At 42.1% G+C, this 19907-nt stretch overlaps 1 protein-coding gene across 1 annotated transcript in view; it reads right to left on the reverse strand.

Annotated features, from left to right (window-relative positions):
* DCC (DCC netrin 1 receptor) overlaps positions 1-19029 on the reverse strand; it is a 401229-nt gene extending 382200 nt beyond the window's left edge. The window contains exons 1-2 of the mRNA XM_042447857.1: positions 18999-19029; positions 17977-18133 (exon numbers count right to left, since the gene is read on the reverse strand). Of these exons, the coding sequence (XP_042303791.1) occupies positions 17977-18133; positions 18999-19029 (188 nt within the window). The remainder of the gene's footprint in view (positions 1-17976; positions 18134-18998) is intronic.
* Between the last annotated feature and the right edge of the window lie 878 nt (positions 19030-19907).

Consider the following 19907-nt stretch of genomic DNA (forward strand, 5'->3'; position numbering starts at 1 on the left):
GTACCGGGCCAAAGTTTCTAGATTCTAAGCCCGACACTAGAGAGATTATCACAAGGCTTTTACAGTGCAGCAATCACATTTTAGAAGCACACTGAAACAATGGAGATTATCACATGGGAGGGACAGCATCCTCTTGCCGTCCTTCTCACATCCTTAAACTGGGGTAATTGTGCAATCGGGATGTGAAGATTGTCACACCCTACACTCTTCTGCCATCCTTCTCCCATATATAAAGTGTAATGGAGCTATCCCCACATGCTTCTCCCATGTGCAATGTGTTATGGAGCCATCATTTGGCATTAACGGGAACTCCCATTAATGCCAAATTGGGACTGCAATATGTGGAAAGACAAGTCTAATTCTTCCACCGTGCTATGTAGGGATGGTAATTCTATATTTTCCCCATTCCCAAGAGATGCTGGGGGAAAAAATCAATCCACCTTTTTCCTGTTATGTTGAAGAGACTTGAGAATGTACCCCCCCCCCCCCCCCCAAAAAAAAACCTGGGAAAATGCACAACTTTCTGAGTAAAGCTACAGAACTTTAAAAAATATATAGCTTTCCAGAAAGCTGCACCACTTTCCCAAGAAAGCTATGGAGCTTTCCAAAAAGACAGAGGTGGGGAAAGCACAAAACAGAATGTTGTGCAACTGCATATGTTCACAAATTTAAATGTTGCATATGTTTTGTTCGACAAGTGCATAATTTTGTTGTGTCAAAAACAACAAAAGCTTCCTACTAGGTTGCAGAAACTTTCTGGGTTCTAGTTTGATGTTCCCATGTCGTTAAACTTTTTATTTGATCCCATGTCATCTTATGAATGGGGAAACATGATTGGCAGAGTTTCTATCAACTTAGAAAAATTGGTCAAAGCCAAGTAACAATGTTTTTATTTTAATTATGTCTTGGATGTAGTATGATTTCATGCCACAGATATCCAATTAATGGACCAAAACTAGCTGATCTGTTCTTTTGGGAGGGAAAAAAATTGTGTTTTTCTGTTTTCCCTCATCTCCCCCCACTTTGCTCTCAACCTCTCCTTGGTGTGCTGTTGTATTTTTGTGACATAAACAAAATTAAATGAGAAATGTAGCATAGCAAAAATTAAATGTTTCAAATTTGCCCGAGGAAAGATTGGGTAATGGTCTCAGAGCTCAAAACATCACAGACTATTAAATAATATGTCTGGATGAGAACTCTCAAAACTATAAGGTCCAGTCTTCAATGCTAATTCAGCCTACAGCTTTTTAGGATGATTATTATTCTCAGCACTTCCTATAAACATTAAATTGGACAACTTGGAAAGTAATGTAATGCGGATTGTAGCAGAACAATATTAGTAAAGACAAAGCATAATTTATTTTATTCTCTTCTCTTATATCATATGGGTACATGGGAAATATCTTGATTTTCTGTAAAGGAGACAACAGGAATGCCTCTGCTAGCATACCAATAATGAGGAATGATGAAAGTTGTAGTCTAACAACATGTGGATGGCCACCCAAACCATAAATTGCTGGGACTTGGGTTCTCCAGATGTTTTGTACTCAACTCCCAGAATTCCACACCATAGGCCATGTTGGCTAGTGTTTGGGGGAATTGATTTTTAACCCCAAAGGTTAAAAAGGTTGATTTAGTCAGTCCAAATAATGGTTCTGTAACTATAGGAGTGGCAGGGCAGTGAGCAAACCAAGCCATATCTGGCAGGTTTAACCATCTCATGCAACTAGACATCTTCATAACTTTAGGCAGAAGATGTTCCTTTTCAGTTAGCACTGTGCTGAAACCAATCCTTTTATTTATTCTAAAGTTCAACTAAAATCAATGTTTATATAACAAATGCATTGTACACCAAGTCTTCCCCTCTCTGCAGGAGAGAACATGCAATTACTCCATTCTGTGAGATAACTTTTAGGTTTTTGAAGACAGAAGTCTTGTGTCTGGTTAAATATACCTGATTTCTTGAACATTTCTTTGTGCTTCATGTGGGGCAATGGCCCAGAGGACAGTTGAAGGGAGAATTACTCCTGCCCCCTCTACAGTCGCAAACCCATGCTTTAAATATTATTCTGTGGGAATCTCTGGTGCAGACCTGATCAATTGTCCTATGAGAGGGGCTCATGACTCCATCACACATCACAGAATTTCTATCATTGGTCTTTGGGATCCTTTCCAAACTCTGTAACTTATTGAACATGCCCAAATGTACCAGACAAACTGAGCCCTTGGCTCACAAAAATATAAAAATAATGAAAGGATATTTTAAAACCTGATGTAATTAGGATCTCAGGGGAAGGAGTTTATTTAAAAAAAAAAAAAGTGCCCAGAACATAGAAATGTAAAATAAAAGATAGCTTCAATTTCTGAATCATCTACTTTAAAAATAAGGAACCCTCCATGCTAATTTGCAAAATTAATATAGAACACATTATGTAAGTGCATCAGAGTGTTGCAAATGTAATTGCACCATTTTTGCACACCTTGTAGGTGGGCCACAAATACTACTGTAATCTATTAAACACCTAATTAGTTGCTTCAAGATGGAGGAGTCATGGGAATTTTTCTGACTGTGTTGTATTTAATAATCTGAAAATGAACTAAAGTGTTTGGCATGGTTACCTCTCTCCTGTTGTTTCAAACTGTCTGACAAACACAAATGACAGGAATAATTAAGGTATTGCTTTAGGGTGTAGAATTTTGGTGAATTTATTTTTAAAATAGGGGTCATGTTGCCTTTCTAGAACCTTTCAGGGATATAAATTTCTCCTGCCAATTCTGTGGCTGCTGAAAATCCTGCTAATGAAAATTGTGTAGCAAGAATAGTAAAGGTCACATGTGAAACAGAAATCCCAGTGATTTGCCTAAAAAAAACAGGACTGCCAAGGACAGCATGCCCTATTCCCTGAATGATCTGTGCTCCTATGAGCTACAAATAGATGAAATGAGAGTTGGAGCAGTAAATGGAGGTCCAAAGGAGTGGAGTTGTGTGTTAGGGCTCAGAACCCATCTCTGTGTTGTATTTAGCAATTCTTGAATGTATTGCTTCTCTTTTAGCCTCACCAGTTTGCCTTCTGGGTACTGGGCATTTTTGTGAACTGGCAATGTTCCACCCATGGCATCCATTTTAGTGTCCCCATTGCTCTGATGTATGTCCACATTTGCACACCAGTCTTGAAAAAGATTGGTGACTCCTGGTTTACTTTGACAGGCAATGGATCTTCAGGGGTTCATTCAGTCAAAGATATCAAAAATTGAACATGCATGCAAAACATGTACTTGGCACTGAGCTACAGCTGTCCTGCTACCCATTACAGTGCACCATAATTTAATTTGATCTCAAAAATATAAGCAGTTTTGATGGCTGCAACTATAGAACAGAGTTTACGCAGTTGGATACCACTTTTAACTGTCATGGCTCAATGCTATGGAATTCTGGGATTTGTAGTTTTGTAAGATATTTAGCTTTTTTCTGCCAAAGAGCTTTGAACATACTACAAATGTCAGGATTCTATAGGATGCAACTATGGCAGTAAAAGCAGTGTTCAACTGCATTAACTCTGCAATGTGGCAGTATCACATGTTGTTGAAATGTCCTTTATGCATTGCAGAAGGTGCTGAACATCAAGGATGGAATATAGCCTTTATTACTCTGATATTCCATGGATATGTTGGCTTGCAACTCTCATCAACCACCACCACTCCATGAAAAAACACTAACTGTATGAGGTTTTTTGACTCTGCTAAGCTCCTGTTTGGATCATTGCAGTGTATTTTACATACATTGTGCCAAAGATAAAGAGGCTTGAGAGGAAAGGAAGTATGACATCTCACTAGAAGTCAAAATGACAAATGGGGCCCTTATGCTAGGAGCATATCATGAGAGATGGTGACTCAATTGCAAATAATTGTGCAACTAGTTACTAATTCCTACAAAGTTCTTTGTTTTTGAAGGCATAGTTTCCTCACCCAGAGAACTCTGGAGCAAAACCAAAATCAATAAAATAAATTTAGGCCTGTTACAGATTGCCAAAATAAAGCTGCTTCGGGTCTCTTTGGAGGTATGCTATTTAAATGATGCATGGGTCCTAAGAGTCTGGAGGTCGCGCCAATGCCCATTCCTAAGCACTGTAGTGCAGCTTTGGTGCAGCTTCCGGATTCTTAGGATGCATGCATCATTTAAACAGCATATCACCAAAGAGACCCGAAGCAGCTTTATTTTGGCAGTCTGTAATAGGCTTTAGATAGCATTGGATTGGGGAAGGCTGACTTTCTTGCACTAAATAAATCATAAGGTGTTCTTCTCTGACTCAACTTTTTGGGTGCTATGCCATGGCAATGCTAGGTACAAATGGGTTTCTCTTCTATGAATGGGGAGTGTGAGTATTGAGCATTTGGTGTAAAGCAGATTAGACCTATTCTGTTGAAAAATGAACTGCTTTTGAAAGAGGTATTGGCATTTTGCAAAGAAGTGCATTGATAAATTGTGATGAAATATTGAAGATGTGTGGTGTAAATAGAAAGCATGTCTCTTCATGCTGACTGACAATGTAACATATCCAGCAAAAATCTCAAATAAATGCTTCAGTATGAAATGACTACTCCAGCTGGACAAGGAAAGAAATGAGAAAAAACACAGATGGGGCCCTGAGTAGATATGAAAAGGGGCATAGATGTAAACAGTCCAGATGAGGTTCATGAAAAGAGGAGAATGTCAGCATGGCTAACTGAAGTTGCATTTACACAACAGAATTTGTGTCATTTGCCAGGGTTCAATGGTATTGAATTGTGGGATTTGTAGATTTATGAGATATTTTGCTTGCTCTGCTACCACAACAAGCTACAAATCCCAGGATTCCATAGCATTGAGTCATGGCAATTAAAACAATGTAAATGCAGCCTGAATTAAGGATGCAAACTGAACAAAATAAGGGGAAATAAAAGGATTATGAGAGCCAGGTTGGTGCAGTGATTTGAGAATTAGACTTTGGCTCTGAAGACCAGGGTTGAATTCCCTGCTTGGCCATGAGACCCACTGTCACATCCTCTCACCCTCAGGAGAAGACAATGGCAAACCTCCTCTGAACAAATCCTGCCAAGAAAATTCCATGATAGATTTGCCTTAGGGTTGTCGTAAGTCAGAAATGACTTGAAGATACAAAACAACAACAATGCAAACATATGATTAATGTGAGGATAACCAAATTGCACTCAGATTTAATGATCCCATATGGATCTTACTGACACCAAAGAAATTTCACAAGGCTAATCCAACCTCAACTTTGGCGGTTTACAGACCGCCAAATAGTACGTCATCAATACGTACTAGGGTTAGGAAGGGGCGGTGCTTCCGCACCCCCTAACCCTAGTACGTATTGAATACGTACAAGATGGCGGCGCCCTGTTCATACGGGCGCCGCCATCTTTACGTACTGGACGCACAGCGTCCAGACGTGTCGTGCCGCTTGTGACGTAGCGAGCGCGCCCCTGGCGCCTCGCTACGTTGCAAACGCGACGGTAAAAGAAGCTCCATTTTGGAGCTTCTTTTTTCGGTCCGCGCGGGAGTCGGGCCGTCTGAAGGCTCCGGCTCCCCCGCGGACCTACTGGCGGCGGCGGCAGACCGCCGCAAAGCGCCGGTCTGTACCCCGCCCTTATTTCTTTATTTTACTTCTCTCAGAATTCCTTTGATGCTTCACACCCGACACAAGGACCAAATTTGTTTGAAAAGTTCATTTGGTGAAATTTAGAAGCAGCTGTAATCAACTGTTACAATTGGGGATGTGTGAGGATTTCATATCAGACTGTTTTTGACAGGAATCTGCTTAAATGTGCAAATTTCTTTTACATGTGGAATAAACAATACTTGAAAAAAATAATTTAAAAAATGCATATGGGAGAAATTAAAAGTGACAAACTCATCATTCCAAGATGAGGAAATTTAGTTGTGGCTTTGAGTAGTGTTCATCTGTATTAGTGTTGGGGGAAGGAAGCTGGATGCTGTGACCCCATGGCATTCTGTGTCATGAGGCAAAAGCATTGGGGTGGAGGCAGAGGGCATTTGATGCCCCTTGTCTTTTCCTTTCTTGTTGTTGATGTTCAGACTATTCAAATACCTCCAGAGTAGTATAGGCTTTTGTTCAATAGGATTCCCCCCACCTTTTCCACAGTTATTTTGGTTGGTTGGTTGGTTTTTGTTAGTTTTTGCTTAAAATACTTCTGGGGTATTTGGAATCAGGTATTGTCATTTAAATAGGTGGTCACTCAGCACATGATGGGGCGGGTGGAACACCTTTAGGCACTATTTAGGTTAAGGAAAGGTTGTTGGACACTTCCCTTTTGGTTGCAAGATTTAAAGGGAGGGGAAGGAGACTACCTTCTGGGCCGGCCAGGGGTACAACTTCACTTTAAGTCATGGAATGGTGAGGGACTTCCTCGGGTTGGACTTCCATGACAGAGCTGATCAAATGGCAACCTTAACCCACTTCAGCTTGTTCTCTCTTTGCAGAGCAAGAGCTAATTGAGGCTACACCAGGTGCTAATCCTGCTCTGCCAGGTCCCAGCTGTGATCTCCCAGCCCCAGAGGAGGAGGCTCAGCCAGGTCCTAGTGCTGGTGAGATTCCTCTTGTGGTGCAACAGTCTAGTGGTGACTCTGGAGAGGAATCATGCCTGGACGTGCCTTCCTTTAAGCAAAGAAGGGCTGAGAGTGCTTGCAGGCGTAGATCCAGGAGGATTGCTGAGAGGCAGTTAGCAAATCAGCCTCAGGTGGCACGGTGGAGAGTTTCTCTTACTTAAGGAGCAGAGAGACATCAACTTAGTGCCAGAGTTTATTGCATGATCCTTTGGTGTGATTGCTGCCTCCACTGGCTCCCTGTATCTTGACTCCTTGTTGCCTTGACTCTTGACCTTGGAATGGAGTGGACTCTTGCTACTTCTGGCTGCCCTGACACTGGACTGACTACTCTGACCTCAGTTTTCCTGACTTCAGCTCTGGCTTTTGGCTTGTTCCTTAACTATCACTTGCAGGTTTGTGGATTGCTTCCAATTGCTGTGCTAAGCCATTCTTATTGGCATTGTTTGGGTGTGCTGGCTGCAGTCCAGGACAGGTTGTTGCAGCCCTGGTCCAGCACTCAAAGGGGCAGTGGCAAGCTGCTCCTTTGGGGCTGTCTATTTTGCCCCTAAGTCTACAAAATTTATACTATAGCTTATTATGTACAGCTGGCCTCAAGGTGCTACAAGATCCCTTTCCATTATGAGTCTTCAGAATATAACTAAAAAAACCCATTGTCCAAGCCTTTGAGAGGGATGTCACAAGTCTGTTACAAATAACACAGGAATTCACAGTCACTGAAGGTGTGCTGTTGATTTACTGTTATTCTCCAATCCTAGGAATCATTCAGTTCTTTGGAGTTACAGTAATTTGGCTGACAATGTCTGTGCATGCCTCAGGTTAATGCCAGAACTGCTATTACTGCAAAGAGAAAAACAGCTCTTTTGTAAAAATAATGTATAAACAATAAATGACTCAGAATTCTAGCCGTGCACCAAAAGGAAACTACATTTATTTTCTTCACACTGAAAGCTTCCAGGTTCATAGGGCCAGAGGCAGTTCTCCCCACAATAGAAATCTTAAAATGGGTTTTCAAACTTTTCCTTCTTTTTTTAAATTAAAAGTGACATTTTAAGCCCAGTGTTAAGAGACATCCCTCTAGCTAAACAGGAGATGATATTCCATGTGGTAACAGATTTTTTTTTAAAGTGACTGATATTCTGCTTTTATCTCCAATTTCATGGCAGTTAATCCTTTACAAATATCTGCAAACAACTGAACTATAGAAAATATTTAAAACCATGTGCAAAGCCAAGAGACTACAGTCAAGGAATCAGAGGAAGAAAAAGATTTGGAAGAGAATCTATGAAGAAACAAAATCCTCAAATGTAAGGATATGTTGTTGAATACCTAAGTCAGGATTGTCCATGCCATTGTATTTCCTGTTTCCTGCACAATTGTGAAATGTCGACAGTGAAAAACACTGATAAGAGAATCATCTCACTTGAGATATAATGCTAGAAGAGAATTCTGCAGATACCACGGATGGCCAGAAAGATAAATAAATGGATCCCTCAGTTAATCAAGCCTGGCATCTCCCTAGAAGCTAAGATGACTAAGCTGAGATCATCATACTTTGGACACATCATGAGAAGATATTACTTAGCAAACTTTTGTTCTGTCCTTAAGTGCTTGCAGAGTTTCATCTATCATCTAATATATGGCTTTTTTTTCTTTGTGACTGCAAATGCTGTATTTTTACATTTCTACCTGACAATGTCTCTGGCTCCAGTCCAGGGTTCTTCTGGCTCCTGGCAAGTTAGGCTTAATTGTGCAAATCTATTTCTTGCATTATCTTTTAATTCCACATGAATGTTATTCAGGTTACATTTTGGCACAATGATTGGTTGAGTGTTCTTCTTTAGCTTTCCTTTAATATTTGATATTAGAAGTTTATGGTCTTCTGGTCTTGCTTTTACAGAAAGAATGGAGCTTCTCCATCTTCTTCTTCCAGTTGTGTAGTTTATTTGATTTCTATATTGTCCATCAGGGGATGTCCCTGTATACAGTCACGACTTTGGTAGACTAAAGAAAGTGTTTAGTTTGTTTCCTACTTCTGTGTTTCCATTACCTATAATTACCAATATGACCTGTTCTGGTATGTACCCAATTTCTTCATGGACTCCAAGATAGAATCTTTCTTCTTCTTCTGCCTTTGTAGTTGGAGTATAAATTTGGATTGTGGCTATATTGGGGGGTTATCCCTGAAGTCTTATTGATATAATTTAGTTAGACCTTGCATCATCCAACAGATCATCCAAGCTGAGGCTTCTGTGTTTGTACCTATGCCTTTACCATCTGGGCAGCAGCTGAGGCAAAGAACTTGGACAGGGGGCGGGGCCACCAGCCAGCTCCAAGCCAAGCTGAGGCTTCTGTGTTTGTGCCTGTGCCTTTACGCCGGACCTTTGCTGGGAACTGCGTTGCTGCTGGGGCGGCTCTCCCTGGGTTGTCGGAGGTGCGCACCTGCGCACCGGCCGGGGAGGCCTCCCACGGACTGCACTTGGGGGACTCCGCAGTTCCGCAACTGCGGGGCTGCGCACTTCTGGCTGCACAAGGGCTGAGAGGGGTTGTGTTTATGCCAGCATTAGAGAGAGGATGTCTGTATGGCCTGACCTCTGCTCTTTAGTTGCTGGGAAGGGGAGGGGGGGATATGGACAGGGGATGCTTTGACTGGGGGAAGGGTAATATCTGCATGAGTGGAGCTCCATTGGTGTGTACGGGGCAAGGGGAGGTATGGTGGTGGGAGAAGGGACTTGCGTTACAGAGGAAGGCCAGATCGATGCGTTATATCTATCTCTCCTTCTGTCCCCTCCCAACCAAAGGGACCTGAGGGTCAATCCAACCATGCCCCCAAATCCTGTTGCCTCCTGTGCAATGCCAGATCGATTAATAATAAGACCCACATAATCTACGATCTGCTGGTGACAGCAAGTGCGACCTGGCTGCATTACCGCGGACCTGGCTTGGGCCTGAGGGAGACGGCTGTGTGGGCACAGGCCCTCCCTGCCGGTTTTCGGTGAAGGACCAGACCAGGTTAGGTGGGCGGGGAGGGTGGCCTTGATACATAGAACATCTTGTCTCTCACAGGAACCACATCCGTCAAACTTCCTTTATCGAGTGTATTTACCTGACCCTGAAGGCTAAGGCCAGTCTAGGGATTCTATGGTGTATCGGCCCCCCGTGCGCTAACGGACTCCCTTAACGAGCTGACACAGCTGGTTGCGGAGCTGCTGGGAAACCCAGGCTGCTTGTCCTGAGTGACTTCAACATCCCTTCGGGCCAACTATGTTCCATCCGGTGCGGCTCGGGAATTCATGGATCCATGGCGGCCATGGGCCTGTCCCAGCTGATTTGTGTCCTATGCACTTTGCGGGTATACACTGGATTTGGTCTTTGTACGATGCGGAAAATCCGTGGGCGGAAATAACTAAACATTTCCCCCCTGTCATGGCCGGATCATTTCCTCGTGGAGGCAAAAATCAGGTCTCTACCAGATCCCCCGGGGGTGGTGGACCTATTAGGATGGTCCACCTCGAAGGCTGATGGAACCCAGAAGGTTCCAAAGAAAGCCGTAGGGGAAACTGGTTGGAAATGATGGCGACTCTGTTGATTGCCCTGACTGGTATTTGGAATACCGGTCTCTCTCGGCTCTACACAGTATCGCTCCGAGCACCCTCTCAGCCCGCTTCCAAACCTAGACACCTTTTGGAGGAACTACGGAGAGGCGATACGAGCACTCAGAAATCGTTTTCTATGGTGCTCGCGCATCTCCGCGGGTCGCATCCGGCAGAGTTGTTCAGGGTGGTTAGGGAGCTAACTCAGCTCCCTCCCACCCTGAACCAGATCCTTGAACCTTCTAGGCCTGCTGTGACCCATTTAACAACTCTTCGCGGATAAATCTCTGGATAAGTGAAGGTCTTAACGCTGGCATTAGGGCCAAACACGGGTAGAGGCAGCCAGAGCCTCCGTGGACCTCTTTAACTTGATCCGTTTGAGTAGTCCGTACCGATGATGTGACAAATCCTTGGAAGCGTTCGGAAGACAACCTGTCCTCACATCCCTGTCCCTCATGGCTAGCGGCTCAGGGGGGACCGGTTGTAAACCTCGATGTTACACGGATCATTAATACATCTTTGAGGATGGGCAATTTCATCCAGCTTGAAATTGGCCACTAAAAAACCGCTGTTAAAAGGCCCTCCCCCGACCCCCTGATGCCTAGTAATTATCGGCCTGTCTCGCTGCTGCCATTTTTGGGAGGTGATCGAGAGGGCGGTTGCACTTCAGCTTAAATCGTCTTGGATGAAACGGATTATCTGGATCCATTTCAAACTGGCTTTTGGGCGGGTACGGGTGAGACGGCCATGGTCGCCTTGGTCGATGATCTCCGTCTGGCACATTGACAGGGAAGCGTTTGTCCCTGTTGGTGCTCTTGGACATCTCAGCGTCTTTGATACCATAGCCATGTATCCTTGGAGCGCCTGGCGGAGGTGGGAATCGGGGGCACGCGCTCCAGTGGTTTCCGTTCCTACTCTCTGGGAGTTCCAGATGGTGAAGTGGGAGAGTTGTGCCTATGAAGGGGCCCTCAGAACTGGGGTCCCTCAAGGAGCCATTCTGTCTCCCATGCTTTTCAACATTACATGAAACCGCTGGGAGAGATCATTGGAGACATGGGGCTGGGGGTTATCAGTCGCTGATGACACCCAAATAGTCTTCTCTATTTCTCCGACTGATGCAGTGACTGAGGATGGCGTCTCTCCTTCGTGGCCTGTCTGGAGTCGGTAATGGGCGGATGAGGGAAAACCGGACTCAGTCTGAATCCACGAGAAAACGGAGGTACTTGTGATGGTTCCCTGGTCCAGGAATGGTGGTGGTTCCACTGTCCTGAACGGGATCCCGTCCTTTTGAAGGACTCCGTGCGCAGTTGGGGGTGCTTCTCGATTCGTCACTTCACCTCACGGCTCAGTGAATGCGATGGTCACAGAGCACCTGTCTTCAGCTTCGGCTTATTCGCCAGCTGCGCCCATATCTGGCCCAGGGAGACCTTGAAACGGTTAGTACACGCTCTGGTAACCTCTCGATTGGATTTCTGCAACGCGCTCTACATGGGGCACCCTTGTACCCACACCGGAGCTCAGATGGTACAGAACCTGGCAGCCAGACTGGTCATGGCACTTCCAGGCCAGTCATTACACCTGTACTTAAAGATCTACATTGGCTGCTATCGCTCTCGGGGCCAATACAAGGTGTTGTTATAACCTATAAGCCGTACATGGCTTGGGCCCAGGATACATTGAGGACCGCCTCTCCCCATACATTCTCCCCGCACCCTCAGCATCTGGGCAGCAACTACTGAGGGTCCAAGGGCTAGATTAGCCTCCAAAGCAAGAGGTCATACTAATATCGCCCCGACCCTTGGAATATGCTGCCCATAGAGACTCCGCTCGGCCACCTCACTGGCCCAGTTCAGGAAGGGAGTTGAAAACCTTCTGTTTCGATCAGCATTCCCCTATATAAGTTCCAGGATTTCCCCCCGCCCCCGACCGCAGGGTTGCTGGCTGGTGGGGGTTTTTAATATTGTTTTAACAGTTGTATTGTATTTGTATTGTTGTCATGTTATTTTTGTTTTATTTGTTGTGATTGTTGGCACCGCCCTGATCATAGGAAGGGCGGTATACAAATATTTATTATTTTATTTATATTCTTTGTTGACTGCTTTTGCTACATCTCTCCTCACTATTAATGTCATTTCAATTCGAGCTTTTGTTTAATCATGGTCCTCATGCTCTATTCCATTTGTTGTTATTTTCACCTTTGAGCACATCAACTGCTAGATGTCCTTTTGGCTTGAGTCTAGTTGTGTCCAGCCACAGCACTACTCATATTTGCTCTTCCTCAGTAGCTCACTGAATGCCTTGGGAGTCTCATCTTCTGGCATTTCTCTTCTTTCATTTTGAATTGTCTCATCATAAGGTTTTCAAGATAAAAAACTTCAGTAGAGATTTACAATTGACTTTCTCAGCAACTACGGTGCTACTGCCATTGCCTTTTAGAGATCCTCCACTAGTGTCACTCCGACCGCCACTATTTCTGTTGCCCAGTAGTGGTTTGGCACATTTAGTCTGGTTCCTCAGCAAAAGCCTGTCTGACATGGGAGACCCTATCAGATGTACTGCTACCACTAGCATAGCCTCTTGCCTAACAGCAGCACACAATCCCACCACAGAGCTGGAAAAGTGGTATACATATAATAGTTATAGGTTGGAGATTGGCTGAAGTAGATCACTGGGCAATGTCTAACAGGCTATCTAGTTGCTATGACTTGCTGGAATAATTGCAGAGAATGCTGGAATTAACTGGCTTTAGTCTCATATAGAAGGGCCACTTTCTTCAGGAGCAATAACTGCATACTCAGCATTACTCAGTTAACCAATTGAGTTTCAGGAGGTGTCAGCTGTTAAGAGATTGGGAGCAAGTGGTCTGAGTCTATAAATAAAAAAAGACATCAATGGAACATAAGAATTCTTTTTTTTAAAAAAAAAAAGTTGACCTATTAGTGACTCAGGGGAGTCCATTTTGTGCTAGCTGCTTTACAGAACTCAAGCACATCATCTGTGTTCATAAGGCAGAGAAACTAGATTTGATGGATGTAACAGGGTTGGCTGGCCAAGGTTAGGACTGATGAGAAGAAGTAAGTAAACAGTATGAAACAGAGTTAATGTGGCGATGAGGCTTTGAACTTTCTCCAGTTTCTTGCATTTGAACATTTTTCAGGTTTTTACATTGATTTTTTTCATGTTTTGCAAAAATTCTTTTTATCCCACAGATGACAAATTTCAGAAATGTTGATAGAAACAAAATTAAAAAGTTCTCTCTACCCTGAATATGAAGAAATTTGGGGAAAAAAATGGCAAATTCTTGTTTAAGGGACCTGAACTGACTTCTCCATCCCCTTAGCTTTAACAAAGTATGTGAAGGAGAAAAGAGAAGCAGTTTGGTAAAACCAGAAACATGGACTATTGCACAGGACCAGGGGAATGCAATTAGAGTGGGACAAAAGAGGGCAGGATGGAAGTGGAACGGGCTTATCACCCATTTTACCGCATGCTGGAATGCCACCAACACTGCCAGAAGTCCCTGTTCCATTCCCTGTCCATGCCAGAGAGGCCGGTTTTCAGGGACTCTTCAGAACAGTTCCTGAAAATCGACCTCTCTGGCATGGATGGGGAACAGAACAGGGATTTCCGGCATGCGGTAAAATGTGTCCTTTCCCCATTCCATTCCCATCCCACCCCCTTCATCCCACTCTAATTGCATTCCTTGTTGGGTCTAACAAGCTTAAAATTAGATTAATTTAAATTAGAATTACTCTGTGTGTCCACCATGCCCCCACTGGCTTTTTAGCTTTCCTTCACTGCCCAGTAGGGAGAATTGTTGTTAGTTTTTTGTTTTGTTTTGTTGGAGGGGGGTTGCTTCATGGCAGAGGGCAGCAACAGAGAAAGGGAAAGAGCAGCTAAAACTAGGTTGAGTGTTTCACTAGCTCTCTTTGGACTAAGACTTTCAATAACCATTTTGAGGGTTATGTGTGTGTGTTCCTGTTCACTTAGAACATGTAACAGGGTGAATTTACTTAAGAGGTTAGCTGATGGAGGATCACCCACTCCTAATTCTTTTGTAGAACAGCAGCTGGCAAGTGTAGTGAGGTCAGAGGATAGTTTTTGTGTTCCTCTAGTTTGATTAATTGGAAATGATAATAATCAATGAAGCAGTAAAATTATCTGGCGTTAGAGCTCTCTCTTTCTGTAATGGCTAATGTTACAAGGTGGTTTTTGTCTGTGTTTGCAGAATCAACACAAGCAATATACTTAATCAAACTTCTCAGAAAGTAAGCCACCACCATTATCTAAAGAAACATTTTAAAATCTGCTAATTGTCCTGCCTTGAGTAAATCACTGTTTTAATATATGATACACACACACACACGCACACTAAACACAAAATTTAGATATACAAAACAACATTTACATAACAACAAAACCTCCACAACAAAAAAGACTTCCCTCACTAATAACTAAAACCTAATAACATGCATACAATATTAAGTTGTACTTCCTGATTATGACAAATTATTCTGACCTGTTCTATAAGGATATTATTTATTACCTCATGAAACCTAAAACCGATACTTTTATTTTATGTTTATTTGGCCTTTCTCCATTCTTCATTCAGATACTACTAACATATACTAACTTTAAGGGAGACAAATAATTAGATTCTGCTTCCATTTACTGAGTTTTATTCTAAAATTTGATTTAAAATTTGCAGACCATCTCCAAAATTCTTCCACCATAAAATAATAATAATACATACAGATGTTTTAATCACTTGAAATCTCAAAGTAGAGATTTTTAGATACCGGAAGTTAGTTGCAGGATTGTTTTATTAATCCTTTGTTAAAGGATTATTGCAGTGCTCTTCTAAATTGATAATTTATTTGAAAAAGTTGTATGTGTTGCTTGTGGTGACGAAAAGCTGTGGGCCTTACTCATGGTCCCTTCTGCCCCATCATGTCCCACCACAACCCATCAGGGACAGGAATGGACCTTCGTGAACTGCATCTGAGTCCCCTGTATCAGGGAACAATTTTCTCTGTTCCTGGTGTCACTGACTAGAGATCTCCACAAGTAGAGGCTGTCCCCTTAGTGCTGTTGGGAAAGAATGTCTTTCTTGATGCCATCCCAACCAGGTAAAGCACTTTGCAAGTGAGAAATCTCTTTCAAAATTGCTTTTCAACCACTTTCCAGATATCAGAAGCTTTGGGTGTCCGCTTGACTCTCTATCTCAGTAGCATCAGTTGAATATTTCTGCTACAGGCTGACTGTAGGCTCAACAGTCATAGTGATTTGGAAATTTCTGCAAGATTACCCTTCTGTTACAGCTATGGAGACAGGTATCATAACCATGACAAGGTATCATAAAAAATGATGTATGATTATGAAACCTGGAGAGTGAATAAAGCTGATAGGAAAAAAATCAATTCATTTGAGATGTGGTGTTGAAAAAGAGATCTAAGAATACCACGGACCAGTAAAAAGACCAATGGATGGGTCCTAGAGCCTATTAGGCCTAACCCTCCCTAGATGCAAAGATTGATATATTTTGGCCACATCATGAGAACAATGGACTTACTAGAAAAGACTATAACACTTGATAAGATGGAAGACAGTAAGGAAAGAGGAAGATCACATTCCAGGTAGATACACTGAATCAGAAAGTCACCATCTGCAAAAGCTGAGCTAAGCTGTAAACAACAGGGTGACTTGAGTCACCATGGGTTGAAGTCAACTTGAAGGCAACTAACAGCAAACAACAAACCATAACCAGGAAGTTCCAAAGTCACTTCCATTTCTTACATCCTGTTTTTCATTTCTGATAGTTGATTTTAGATTTTTATTTTATTTTATTGCAAAAATAAAACCATTTGGTGGTCTTTAGGAAGTGTTTAAAGGCTTATGGCATTCCAGGTGGCAATTAATGGGCAAATTTCACCTGGATGGGTCTGGTGGCTTTGAGGGGATTCAGGGGCAGGGATAAAGAGACTGGTTGCCACACTTGGCCCATGGACCACAACTTTACAATTTCTTTTAGTCAGAACACCTAATGCATGTACTTTAAAACTATTGAACATGCTAGAATGTACCACACAATGCAATCATGTTTAAAAACAACTTCTGAAATTTATGTCTAAATAACAAGCTCCAAGTAGAAAAAAAATTGGTCAACATTTCTGATTCCATCATTCAGGCTGTATGGCATTATTCCTCTTTTACACTACAGTAATTCAAAGGACCCATAAATAGCATCATGTCTCCATAAGATGGCTGCCTCAAGGACTAGTCTCAGAAATGCCAACTTTAATTAAAATGAAGTCATTGGGGGAAGTATACACATTTTACACTTTAACAACAAAGTAATGCACTCCAGGCATTGTGTGCTTTCAGAAAGATTGGTTAACTTAAAAAGGCTTCATATTTAAAATGTGCTTCCACTCCAGGGTTAAGTAATAAGATAATAAATGTGCAAGTGAGAAAAACAGATTTACAAAATATGATTAAATAGCAATGCTTTGCTATCTTGGACAGTTTTCTGTAGCAGACTTCCATAAAAACAAATGGGAGTCCTGATTGTGCTAATATTTGGCTGAATGAACGATCCAATTCAGCACAAATACAGTTTACTGTTCCCTCATGATGCAAAATAAAAAAATAAAAAAATAAAAAAAAGAAAAAAAAGAGGGGGGTTATGCAATAAATAAATAAATATGTATACCAGTTCAGCTGTATAACTGATGCAGGTCATACAGTCAGAGGCAACATTGCTGCTTGTTTGGGTGCCAGATAGAAACTCAGTTGCTTAGGAAAGCTTTGGGGGCTAATTGATCTTGCAAAACCCCTTCCATACACATGGTGTTAATTCATTTTAAGCTATTTGAATGCTCCTAACTTGTATTTTAATATGTTAATGGACCAAAATGTATTTAGCCTTTTAAAATTATTTAAACTGCTTATACTGTTTTACATTTTTGTTAGAATGGTTATATTGCATACTGCCCTGACATCTTCAAATAAAGGGTGGGACATAAATATTTTAATGAAATAAATAAATGGTGGCTTTTTCCCCCTGGGTATAGAGTTTTGATCTTTACAGTACATCTCCTGAGAGATGCAAGTTGAGAGCATCTAGCCATGAAATTCAGTGTGTCCAAAACACACTGCAAAAATAATCCAGTTTGAGACTGCCTTAACTGCCATGGGTCAATGCTAGGGAATTCTGGGAACTACAGTTTTGTGATACATTTAGCCTTCTGTGTCTAAGAGCTCTGGTGCCACAATAAACTACAATTTCCAGGATTCCCGGACACTGAGTCATGGCAGTTAATGCAATATCAAACTGGACTATTTCTGCAGTGTGTTTTGAACCTCATTTCGTGGCTGTGTGTTTGACTGTGTGAAGGGCTGGTGTGTAAATAAAGTGGGGAGGAGAGAAGATGTGGAAAATGGGCTGCTCATGGCTTGTATGTCAATACAGCAATATTTTCCACTGTATATTTTACTGCCAAGTTTAAAAGATATGACCAAGGGATCCTGTTCCCACTCCCAATAGATTCAGTGCCTTGGATAGCTTCTTTAAAATCCATGAATGGATTCATTGTCTTACTGACATGGAATTCATTGTTCCAAATGCCTCTGCTTATATTTCACCTTGAGCTCACTGTGGGAAAGATGGTATTTTAATGTAATACATGTAACTAATAAAAACCTACAAACATATGCATACATGCAACTTGAGAATAGGCATCTATTATCTGCACCTACCTGTTCACACTTTCCCTGGAGAAGTACACAGCATATGTCTGGATGGTTCCCTTAGCTTCTGCAGGTGGACGCCAGCTGAGACGGACAAACCGACTGGAGACCAAAACAGGGACCACATCTCGGGGAGCAGAGGGGAGGATACTGGCACTTGGGATAGCTAAAGAAGGGGAAGGAGAGGAATCCGTCAGAGAGGGTGATGGTGTGGGGATTTCAGGGCTAGTGGGGAGAACTGTTGTAGGCACATCTAATGTTTTGAAAAACAAAGGACCAAGTGGATCAGGTTTGATTAAGATGAACAGAGGAGAAGAGACAGAAAGAGAAGGAAAAAGAGAGAGAGAGAGCTAACAGTAAAATCGCTCTTGAAATTGCAGATTCTTTTAAAACAAGATTTTTTAAAAATAAAAGCAGCATCTGTAGCTATGACAGCATCCAACAAAAATAAGTGCACTTAACCAGTGGTGTACGTTGGACTGTGCCTAAAAGCTCTAGATTATCAGCCCACCAATCAAGTCTCCTTGCAATGTGAGTATGTCCCCTTCAATATCAGAGGGAAACTGACATTATATCTAACAAACAGCAAGCCAAGCTTATAAAACCTAAAAGCAAGGTTGAGCAAAGCAAATCTAAATAAATGGTTTTAAGAAAAGGTCAGTGCAGATCAAAGAGGTAAAAGGAGAAAATGTCAGTAGTTCTCCAAAATTTCAGATGAAGATCTTTCATCAGGCTCCCAGTTTGAGGTTCTTGAACTAGTGGTATTATATATCTTCATGTGAAGACAACCCCCCCCTTTTTTTAAAGGGATATCATATCTTTCTTCCAGTGTATGACATTGGTTATGATCAATCACACTGAAAGCAAACATCAGAACCTTAAGGCAGTGATTTCAAAACTTGGGTCCCTGATGCTGTTGCACTTCAACTCCTCAAAGACCTTGCTAGCCTGGCTGATAGTCACAGATTCTGGGAATTGCAGCACAATTCCATCTGACGATATAAATTTGGGAACCACTGCCCTAGATTAACTAGCCTGGCCAAGTTTCCAAGAACTCACCATTATTATCCACAAGGAGGAAATGATTATATGTTGTTTCAAATGAGTAACATAAATGACAGAGCTCACGTAATCGGGGCCAATATCTGAATTTGCTAGTGTTAATAGCTGTCCTTCAACCACTTACCCAGACATCTCCATTGGTCTAGGTTAATTATTTATGTTATATGACATTATATGGACCAGAGTCCTGTTGGTGTCTTACACATGGATAAGGTCTCCAACATTATATGGACCAGAATTTGGGGTGTCTTACACATATATAAGATCCCACACAAAATCAACTGGATAGTTTTATCTGATATGGAATATCCCTATTCAGTTCAAGATTGAAGAAGTGATGTTGTGTATACAGCTCATTTGGTTACTCATTTGGTTGTTCAGTGTTGCAGCTCCTTAATGTAGGATTTCAGGCATTGTATCATGTGTAGTATCTTGACCAAAAACCTACCCTAAGCAACACAACTGAACCAGTTAATGCCATTAAAACATAGAACCCATGATATGTAATCATCACATACAATCAAATAATTCAGAATCCAAAACTAGGAGAGACCTAATAACATGATCACAGAAACGCAAAATAATATAGGACAAAACTTCTCTGATTGATGAAAGCAGCAGCAAGCTGCTGAAAAACTTACTTTTGAAGCTCTCAAACTTTGATGGAATCTGGTGAGGCCTCACTTAAGAGTCAGGGATTCCTATATATGGCATCTTTCTACATGCTACCCTGTCAGATGCTGGTCATGCTAACTGGGTATTCAGGGGGTTGTAACCCAAACCATTAAAAAAAAGTTTCCAACCTTTGCCAAGGCACCGAACAATAGATGCTTAAAACCGAGCTTAGCCTCATTGCCGAGATCTCAGGACAAGTGTGC

Source organism: Sceloporus undulatus, chromosome 2 (assembly GCF_019175285.1).
Source record: "Sceloporus undulatus isolate JIND9_A2432 ecotype Alabama chromosome 2, SceUnd_v1.1, whole genome shotgun sequence".
Taxonomy (NCBI): Eukaryota; Metazoa; Chordata; class Lepidosauria; order Squamata; family Phrynosomatidae; genus Sceloporus; species Sceloporus undulatus.